At 32.5% G+C, this 11101-nt stretch overlaps 1 protein-coding gene and 2 non-coding genes across 3 annotated transcripts; 1 reads left to right on the top strand and 2 right to left on the bottom strand.

Moving 5' to 3' along the window:
* The first annotated feature begins 632 nt into the window (after nt 1-632).
* TRNAG-UCC (transfer RNA glycine (anticodon UCC)) lies at nt 633-704 on the top strand. The gene has a single exon. It is a non-coding gene; the product is annotated as a tRNA-Gly (tRNA).
* A 534-nt stretch (nt 705-1238) lies between these two features.
* Nucleotides 1239-1321, bottom strand: TRNAL-UAA (transfer RNA leucine (anticodon UAA)). Its single transcript has one exon. It is a non-coding gene; the product is annotated as a tRNA-Leu (tRNA).
* A 1708-nt stretch (nt 1322-3029) lies between these two features.
* Nucleotides 3030-3868, bottom strand: LOC125808036 (uncharacterized protein At4g22758-like). The gene is made up of 2 exons (XM_049487813.1): nt 3427-3868; nt 3030-3255 (listed from the first exon to the last, which is right to left on the bottom strand). Exons 1-2 carry the CDS (start codon nt 3821-3823, stop codon nt 3068-3070), a joined length of 585 nt encoding a protein of 194 aa, XP_049343770.1. The 5' UTR covers nt 3824-3868; the 3' UTR covers nt 3030-3067.
* Nucleotides 3869-11101: the final 7233 nt, after the last annotated feature.

The following is an 11101-nucleotide window of genomic DNA, read 5'->3' as shown; positions in this document are numbered from 1 at the left end:
ATCAGATTTAAAAGTTGCACGAATGTCTAGATTTTCATTGCGTCCAGTCGTCGACATTGTTATACGAAGTTTCATAATATACGGCGTAAATGGTAACAAAATAAACTATAAGATACAAAAAGAAGTAAAAGTTGTAATCTGTAACTACGAATGAAATTGTAAGAGTGTTTTTTTGGATTAATTTTTCGCTATTAGAGTGGAAAAAGAGAAAATAAGATTGCACATATCAAACACTAAGGGGTCGTTTGGTAGAGTGTATAAAAATAAAATGTTCAATAGAATGTATTAATAATGCTTGTATTAGTTATGCTTGCATTAATTATACATAGATTATTTCTCTTATGCATGGTTTGGTTTGGTGTATTAAAAATAGTTGGCATTGTATAAAAATATTTATTTACAAAAGTATCCTCCACAATTATGGTGGAAAAGATGTAAAAGTGTTTATGAGGGTTAATTGGGTCTTTAACCATGCTAATGCATGTATTAAATCTCTTTGCATTACTAATACCTAAAAATCTATGGTATTAGAAATACACTCCTCAAAACACAATAGAGTTGTATAACTAATGCAAGCATTAGTTATTCATTGTGCTATTTATAAATAAATTGTATACAAAGGAACAGCAACAGCGTTTGTAGTCCAACGGTTAGGATAATTGCCTTCCAAGCAATAGACCCGGGTTCGACTCCCGGCAGACGCAATTTTTTAAATTCTTTTTATGCAGTCAATCATCTTGCTATTGTATCCTCCTGTTTTTTGTTTTTCTTTAAGAAAACATTGAAATTATCGTATTGGAGTGGGATGGATGAAATGAAGGCTAGTCTAATGTTTTATATAATAAGAATGTGTCATTGAGACTTAATGATAAATCCTCATGTTAAGAATGTTGATGCTTAGATGAATGTATGCATATACTAAGAGAGATAAGATTGGAAATGAAGATATGTATATGGGCAAGGTAGAAGTGACCTTCATGGTGGATAATATGCGAGAGCGAGGATGCAATAGTTGGAGAAGCACATAGATGGTCAAATGACTCGGTTTGAGAGCCGAGCGACTGTCCAAAAATAGAGTTAAACCGAAAAAGAATTGAGTAGAAGAGATTAGAAAGAACATGATAATCTTCAGCTCAAAATATAAACTGATTTAGATTTGAAAAAGAGTTGATTGAAATAATTTATTTATTTTTCGAAACGATAAATTAAGAGAAGGAATGAAAAGAAAAAGAAAACTTTGGTGGCTGTGGGGTTCGAACCCACGCGCACTTATGTGCAGAAGATCTTAAGTCTTCCCCCTTAACCACTCGGGCAAACCACCTTAGTGTCCAATTCAACTTGCTAATTATAATTAATCAAAATTGCAGCTCAGCATACACATAGACTAAAAAGTCCTAATAGTGGAATTGGGCTTCTGTTTTGATTGGGTATAAGGAAGGGTCATTACCACTTTTTTCCCTTTTGTATTGCTGGTATTTGACTTTTTCGTATCGTATGAGTTTATATTTTAGTATTATAATATTTCATAAGTTATGTTTATGTATGACTTAAATTCCTAAAGAACATTTACCCTACTACCTTACTAGTCATAAGTTAGATTGCTAAGGGGTAAAAGTAAAAAAGAAAAAAAAAGAAATAGTTCATGGTAAAATGTGCAACTTTATGTATAAGGAAACTTAAGTGATCCATTTTTTTAAAAAATAAATAAATCTGGTTGCTGTTTCAAGAAATAAAGGTGTTTATACTTCCCTTGAAGAGTGGTATATAATGATTTAAATTAGACAAGTGGAGAATGACTTGTTAGGAACGTTCCAATTGCAAGTTGCAATATCAAATTTTTGTGTTGAGATAAGTCAGTTTCTTCGTCTAATCATAGAGTAGTATAAAATTTCGATTCTTATTATTTTCTTGTTTGGTTTGTTTTATACTTGTATCCGTTTCATATTACTTGACCCTTGTTGACTTGATATGTTTCGAGAAAAAAACTTTAATCAAAGGTGTAGTTTACTAAACTAACATTATTAATGATGTTTTGAAACTCTAAATTTGATTACTATTACTTTATGCAGTTATTTAATCTTAAGGATAATATGAGAAAAGAATACTCATTTCTATTTATATGTCACCATTTTAGATTTAATATCCCTTAAAAATTATGTAAGCTTTCCAATTGCCATTGTATTCTGATTCCGCATTCTCTTGGAGTCAAGTTTCAATAAATGAACATAAATTAATTTATTTTGACTAATTAAATTGACCAATGAACATGAATTAATCATTTAGATTTCTTATGTTGGTCAAATTCATACTATTAACTAAGGTAAAAAAAATCAGAAAGAATAATGCCATTTATGCATTGGATTTTGTGAAATGACAAATATTAAAGATAATTTATTTTTAATAAGGATAACATATAAATAGTAATGGAGGAAGTAGTAAACTCTCTAATTTGCTAAATTTGAAAGAGTAAAACGAAACATGTATTTCGATACAAGGATTAAGTAAAAATGAAATGGAGAAGTAATCCATTGGATACATATTGAAAGATGACCATTTCTATATTCTCTGTCTTTTCAAGGTATCCAAAACAAATCCATTAGTTGAATTCGATGAGCCAACCACTATATATATGTATGCAAATAATCTGGGAAAAAAACAACTGGATCCTAGTATATGACTTTTGGAACATCCATTAGCCTGACTAAATTCAATTTGCATGATAAAAAAAAGCGTTCTCTATGCTTGTCCAATACTTATCACTCAAAACACAAGAGGTTTGTTTAATTTCCCCTTATAACTCAAATTCAAAACTTCAAGTAAAAATAAACTCCTTTAAATCCACCATATTTCTTAATAATGAGTATATATATATATGTATATATATTACATATGACTTGAGATATTTACAAAATAACTATCCAAAATAAATACTACTAGTGATTTATGTACAACACAACAATCTCAACCTATTTAAAAATAACTATGGCGAGATTGATCAACTTAGAGAACTCATGGGAGTTTAAAAAAAAAAAAAAAAGTAACCAAGTTGTGAAGCTGTAAATATTATTCAGAGCATGAAATCCATGAATTTAGGCCAAGGCAAATCTATACTGATTTCAGTTTGAGCTTCTTTTTTACATCTTGAAGACGACGCCGTTAAGTCACTGCACATCGAAGTTTCCGCGCCTAACTTTTTTGGGCACAAAAAGAAGTTTCTTGTTCCCAACGCCATCAACTTCTCTGCCCTGTCCAAGCCTGTATCCACCAATCAAATAATCAGTATCCCGTGAAATTAGTGGAATAAGTTTATTCAAATGACAATGTTAATGGTATTTAATCAATTTATTGTCCAATCAAATTGCAGTAATTAGGACGGCTCAGATTCAACCCTGAATATTGAAGGAAGTGTAATCAAACGGTGCTTACTGGCTAAGCTAAACTGCGAGTAGTGAAGATCGTAATCGGAGAAATCCGTGGAGAAAAGTGCCGGACGTCTTCCTTCCTTGGAGTATTGCCGTACAGCGGCGGCGATGAGATCATGAACGGTTGATTCCGGTGATATTAGCACCTGTACAGGGCCTGGACTGCGCTGAATCGTCACATTCAACAGCAACTTCGTCAACTTCGGCCTAACCTGTAAATCCGGCACAGAACCGGCGGCGGATCCCTTGCCGGAGAACAAGTCTGGAACAGTCCTAATTCTTCGTGATATCTCTGAAGTGCTCCCTGGGATATATCCTTGAAACGACATGGATTTCTCCGATAACTTCCCCTTCCGATTCCTCTCCTCGATTACTCTCCGATGACTTCTCGGAGATGCCATCACAGTGTAGAAATATCGGTTTGTTTATAGATGGACAAGTGAAGCGGTGGTGACCATAGCCAGAGTGGTAGAATCGTAATTAAGGAAGAAACAGAGGGCAAAATGTAGAGTTCATGGTTCAGCGTGGAGAAGAAATGAAGAAAATGTTGGGGGATGCATAGGCCTATTTATTTTGGTGTGGATGAGTCAACCTATAACCGAGTAGGTCGGTCGCCAGAGTCAAGGTATTCTTTAAATAGCGAAACGCGTACCGATTAACTACCGGTTACCAGTTATATTAACGACGACCGTAATGTTTGTACGTTGCGGCTCGAGAGTCGAGAGACGACGTGACTGAGACGTAGGGACTCCACACATTTGGTGACACGCTTGGACTGTCAATAAGCCAATGAGCTCTTTAGAAAAATTTAAAAATAAATTCATCAATAAGATTATTTCATATCAAGAAATGTCATCTATCTTATCACATTATCTTTGAGTGATTAAAATACTAATCTTATCAACGACAAATGCTATTGTATCGAGCAAAAACTTCATGTCCTTTTGGTTCATGATATTTTTATTGATTTTAACGATTGGAGCATTTTGGTACGTAGTTAATATCTAAATAAAAATATTCTAAAAAAGACAATCCCCACCATTTGTATTAAATTAGGCATCGATTTATTTCATATAGAAGATAAAATTATATAATCTCATAAAATATTCTAATTCATTGAATATTCTTACTTATCTAATCTATAACTTGAGACTTTTTTATTTTACACGATTTTGGATGTATTTAAGATGGAATTAGTTCGACCATTTTCTCATTTTCTGGCCTTAAAAACAGCAAGAAAGTCGCATGCTTCAATTATACTCCATAAAGGGATATATATTACTTCATCTAACATATAATTGATAAGTTCCATACTTGTCAAAACAGAATAATTAAACGAGAAAAAAAAAACATGGGTGAAATTAAATAGTATTTTCTTTTCAGTTCATTTAATAACAATTTAAAAAAAAAAAATGAAGACACGATATGGGTGGTTAGTGGAGTACCATTGTTGATCTCCTTTGATTGGGAATGGGGTAAAATAATTAATGAGGACGCTGTTATTTATAATTAAAAAGTAATATTCGAAATAAAGAATCATTCAAAACAACTCATCTCTTTTTTAAATAAATAAATACAATTTTTTTTCCCAATAAACTATTAACCGCCTTCTAGGAAGAGTGCGGGGGACAACCAAACTGTTTTCCCTTAAAATGGTATAGTTGAATTTATTATAGTGTCGAAAAAAAAATGTGACTTGGTGAGGGCAAATTAGAGGTCAAGCATTTAACGAACAATTTTTCAGATAGCTACGAACGAAGAATATTCATTTTGCTTCATGATTCTCACCCTCAGAGTGAAGATTATGTCATTGTTTACCCTAATCATCAATACATGTTATCTGAGGCTTAAGCAAAACATAACAGTGAAATACACGTTATGTTTCAGGAGCATATATAATAAACGTTCTCTAACACAGTGAAAAATACAGGGTTTTGGACTCTGCCACCTGCAAGTCGACAAATTGAGAAGAACCATACAAGAGAATGTAGACGCGCTGAAAGATGGGAAGAGGTACACTGTGAAGGTAGATATAATAGGTACATTGCAAATAATTTCATGTGTTTCATTGTATTATATATCTGAGCAATTGAAAATGTAAGAGCATGGCATAGGCATTCATCCGCCCCAAAGTTGAAAAGGCTTTAATACAACCTTGCAATAATGTTAGCCTATGTATTAATACCATAGTGGCCTCGCCTCCTCTTAAATGGATTATTCTTATTACATTTACACTTAAGATGAACAATCTCGAGCACCTTGTCCAGTAACACCTTAAATTAATTAAAAGAAAACCAAATACAATGTGTTCAGACTTCAGATCACAGATAATTTGCTTATGTATTATGCTGCAGAGACATCTGCCACTTTAGATGTGTTATGATTCTGGTTAAAGTTGGACAAGTTATTACAGAGGAAATAGGAGTAATGCCAATTTCCTTACTACTCTTGGAACAGCATAGAGTTGCACTTTGCATCAGATCATTTTCTTTGGCTTTTATTGTTGGATGGAGGAGTTTTGTCCAACTTTACACTTGAGACATTGCAGCAAGTGGAAATTGCTACTCTTCAGATAATTTAGAAAGTTATGGATAGATTTCATGACTTGAACCTTGAGGACAAGGTTCTTAATAGGGATGGGGGTATTGTTATGAACCAAGTCCAGCTCAATGTAGATACTAATGTCATACAAGTTGTTATTGGGCCGAGAACGAGCAATAGGGCCAGGTTAATTTGGGATCCAGGTTGAGTAGTGGGCATGAAACGTTCCATCAAAAAGGGTAGTGATATGTGATTTAGGGACTATGCAAATTGTTGAGAAAAATGTCTAGTCCTCTCATCCCCTTTCTTTGAGTCTATGCTTCTCATCTCCCTTCTAGTTATCTTCTACAAAAGTTTTCTTTGTTAGTTCCATTTTCCGCTGTAACTTCGATTTTAGTGATTATAATATTTGAATGTTTCTATTGTGAAGTTGGAGTTGTTACAAACTGAAAATGCAAAATGTTACCAAACTAATTGTTCCTATTCTGCTAGCTGACATTGTTGATAATGTGCATCCACTATGATTTGGTGCAAATGAATATCATTTCAAAAAAGTAGAATGAACGAATGAATAAGAGAGAAAAACGGAGACATTCATTGGGAACTAACCTCTAGGCTATTAAAGTAAAAAGGATTGCACTGTTGCAAGACAAAGACATACAACCTCAGGAACCGTTAAGAGATTATATGACTTATATTCAAACTTATTCTTGAGGAATCGTAGCCCAAGTGTCAGTGAAACTTCAAACTGGCACAGGCCTTTCAGTTCAGCAAGCTTTTGAGCCCGGAATATCAGACAAGTCTGTCATATAATTTGCAAACAAGTAGGCAAGCTAAGCTAGCAAGAAGTTGAAGTAATTATTAATACATCATTTATCTAAATCAAGGCATGCCATGAACTATAATCCCACATTATCTTGCCTAAGTTGGCAATGAATTTTAAGCATAATGTTAGCTGACAGCAATCTGGTCAGCCTATAAGATACCAAAATGTGATCTTTTGTCCCTAAAAAAGCTTTAAGCAAACACCTTATGGGCGTGACTTTGTAAGAAAAAAACTTTAATAAAAACAATAGTTTTAACTTACCTCAGCACTCTTCCTTTATAGTAGCAATGGTTAACTGCTGCGAACAACAACCAACGTACAACTAAATTTACATAATAATTGGGCTCCAATTTACATTAGTACAAGCACACAGAATATACTTTATTCATAGATCGTACTAACTAGTTGTTATTAACTCTAACAAAACAATTTGAAGGACGATTGCAAGTGTTAAATAAATGTGTTCATAACTTAATATTTATATATATTTAATAAACTTTTGAATACAAAAACTGGGTCAAATCCGTACTTGGACTTCTAGCTCCGCCCCTAGTTGGTATTTGTGTTCAAACCAATAAATAGAAAAATATTTCGAACAGTTCTTAAGAAATTAAAATTTTCTCATTGTTGTCAAGGACTTGGGTTACTTCTTCTCAAAATAGAATGTAAAAACGTTTTTTTATAATAGCGATAATGCAGATTACAAAACTCTAGCAAACTCAATAAGCAAACCAAATCACATAACATTTGCTTTGTTTTTTAAAAATTCATAAATGAGGGGTAGAAGAAGTGTATTTTTATTTTTTCAACCTTGGCCTATAGGCTATATTTGTTTATTTTGAAAGGATGACAAAATAGGAAAAGGTAAAATTAAAAAAAGTGAAGACAGTAGTTTTGACGACCTAATCAATCAATTTTCCCGTCAAAGTCTTCCATGGACACGTTATCTTTCTTGGTCCAAAGGCTGCTCCTTGTGTTTAATTTACTTCGAAAAATAGTCAGAGATTTTTTTTATTTTTTATTTTTTTAAATTTTAGTATATAGAGGTGTGAAGTCAGAATCTGAATTTATAGATTCTGAATTTTATAAAGATAATTTTAAGTATGAATAACTGTATTCAAACCTTAATATTTATATATATTTAATAAACTTTTGAATGCTTGAATTTTTGGTCGAACTCGTACTTGAACTTCTAGCTCTATCCCAATAATATATGACATTAGACCTAATTAAGAATGTACATTGAAAGTTCAAGTCATTGGATACGAAAGGGGGAGCAAAGAGAAGTGGAAAAAACCTAGCTACACTCCAAATAAATTGATATGGACTACAATGCTTACATCACCTTTATCTTGCTATTTCAAAATTTGACTCTGATATTTTTTGTATTTTCCTAAGCTTGATCATTGCGATGCAGATTTGCTAGTAGAATTATTTCCTATTTATTATCCTTGCTATTTCAATTATATTTTGTTATAAATATATATATTGTGTTATAATGAATATTTATTTTATTTCACTAAAATTAAATTAAGATCATTTACTTTAAGACCAAGTTAATTTTACCCGATAAATAAAAAAGTTTTCATCTATTATAGAACACCCCTCGAGAGAAGTAAGAAGTTTCTTTCTCCTCTCTATCATATTCTTCTATAACATATTTTACTTTTTGTTGTCTATTTAAGAAAATATTACTTTCTATATTCAATAATTCTTTGAATACAATATTCTACCTGAAATGATTAAAATTTCAAAATTCAAAGGGCATAGTGGTACATTGCACACATTTTTATTTTAACAAAAATATATGATAAAAGGAAATTTAATTTTTAAAATTTTGTTGCAAGTAAAACTAAAATGAAATGTTTCACTATTTAGCGTGTATCTATTTCATAAATTTCTATCATTTTATGGTACTATGCTACCACAAATTAGTACTTTTTTAAGTCTACTTAAATCCAACACAATGCCCTCACCGTAGTAAAAACTAAGCACCAAACATACTCTACTTTTATGCCCCCTTTATGCCCCCAATCAAGAGTACAAAAAATTTCCACTTTGAATGTCCTTTTTGCCTTGTCCAACATTAAACTAGAACCTATTTTGACCAATAAATATAAGCGTTTTCAAATATTCCAACTTGTAACACAATGAACTTGGTTTGTAAAATCAATTCGACATTTAATAACAACAAAAATCACCTACCATATTGTAAAAAAATGAATCTTACGTTAAATTAGATCTTAGGTCTAATTCACACCCCAAAAATTTGTTCAAAGGGAGAATGATTGTCCAAGCTTTTTAAGGAATTCACTCATTTCATTAACCATCAATGTGAGACTTTTGTTATTCTTTAACATCTTAACCCTAAAAACTAACTCATTTTCCACGCATATTATTCTTCATAACACAAAACAACAAATAAACCATCCAAACCAAATTGGACATTGGACTCAGTTATATGAATCTTCATTGTCAATTATCGCTCCACTTTAGCTTTTCTTATTTCTTAACACGTGTATTGGTGAACATGTCCCAACATATTCTGTATTGTAAGAATTCATAACAAATTAACTTGTCAATGCCTACCCGATAATGTGAGCAAACTCGCGCTAGCAAAATTAATCTCCAAAGTACAAAATGAACCAAATGAATTTGAAACAAGTGTTTATAGGATTGTAAACCAGTTCCCCTTACTACTACATAGCTTAAAATTACAGTAACAAAACAAAAAGTACAAACTTCACCGGAAAATTGAGTGATCGATCTTACTTACTACTTGGACCGCCGTCTATTAGTAGGTAGAATGGTTGATCGGATTCTTGAGAAGGGCGTTAATGGCTCGAGAATGGAGTCTCTGTATTTGTTGGGTAAAACTTGAATTCTCCCCCTTTTTGATCGAACCAATGGATATGAAGATTTATCCTCAATAACTTCCTCTGTATACTCGTTAACTCTTCGTTTAAGCTGTTTTTTAGCAGCAGTAGCGTCGTTGTCGTTGTTGTAGTGGTGTTCATCCATTTTTAATTTCTCATCAAGCTTAAATGGATTTTCGTCTTTAAAGTCTCCAAATATCAATGTTGCTGCTTCAATTAGTAAACCCATAAATCCTTGTTGCTCTTTCACTTCCCCAATTTCTTCTTTCAATTCACTCGTCTCAAAATCCCCATTATTCTCAAGCTGCAAAATTTCTACACAAGTATCAATTTTACACGATTCCTCTCCACCGTCATCGATATCAGAGCATTTCCCAAAATCAACACTGCCGCACTCCGCCACAACGGGACTGTTAACAAAACCGACGTCAACCGGAGACCCAGATTCCTCCTCCATCTCCAGCGGCGTTAAATTAAACCCAATGTTCAAGTCAACAGCAAATCCGTTGAGATTTTGTGAAGGTGGAGTATTGTTGTTGTGTGGTGGGACAGTGGAGATAATTTTGAGAATCTTTAAGAGACAATTCTGCGCTTTTGAACAATTAACACGTTGCGTTTCGCTACATAAAGAAGATGAAGAAGCAAAACAATTTCGATCGGTACCCATTTTTGTTGCTTTTGTTTTACCGATCGAATTCAAAAGTTTTACAGGTACCTTTTCGGACCTCTCTAACGAAAAGTCGCTAAAAAGAAATTGTGAAAAATAGAGAGAGAGAAAAGTGAGAGTTAATAGAAACAAGAAACTGCGGACCCGATTCTTCTGCCTTTTCTTCCTACTCCTATCTTAACCTTTTTACGAGTATAATATATGTTGCTCTATATTATATTCATGTTTATTTTTATTCATCACTTACGTAAGAGTTAATTTATACACTTTGATAAATATTTTAATTTTTTTAAATCAAATTAATATAATAAAAATTTTAATTTTTAATTTAGAGTATTTTATTTAATTTTTGAAATAATTTAATTTAATTTTAAAAAAATTCTAAATAATGCCAACTTACATAAATGTGGAGAGGAGTATCATTTTGGGTTAATTAGAAAGAAATGAATGTTAGCATATCATCAACAAGGTTTTTGGTGCACTGGTAAGTACTCTCCTTCATCTTTGATTAGAGGTCTCGAATTCAAGTTTCAACGTGAATTTGAATTTAGTGGGGATCCAATATGGGTACCGGAAACCGAATACCGAGTGGAAAACCAAAAATAAAAAGATTGTGATCGAATGGTAAATACTCATTCATCCTTAACAAGAGGTTTCGGGTTCAAGTCTACCAAAAAACTGAATGTTCTTCTTTGGGTATTAATACTCTAGTGTTGAATGTAAATGAATCTAGAATTTTGAGTTTGAGTTTAGATTTTAGACAAATAAT

Source organism: Solanum verrucosum, unplaced genomic scaffold (genome assembly GCF_900185275.1).
Source record: "Solanum verrucosum unplaced genomic scaffold, falcon-dt-bn FXZP01000183.1, whole genome shotgun sequence".
Taxonomy (NCBI): domain Eukaryota; kingdom Viridiplantae; phylum Streptophyta; class Magnoliopsida; order Solanales; family Solanaceae; genus Solanum; species Solanum verrucosum.
This window is presented reverse-complemented; position numbering and strand designations above follow the sequence as displayed.

Coding starts and splice junctions, on each gene's coding strand:
- LOC125808036 (XM_049487813.1), bottom strand. CDS start 3,823: ATGGCATCTCCGAGAAGTCATCGGAGAGTAATCGAGGAGAGGAATCGG. Junction 3,256..3,426: donor CTCGCAGTTTAGCTTAGCCA/GTAAGCACCGTT, acceptor TGGTGGATACAG/GCTTGGACAGGGCAGAGAAG.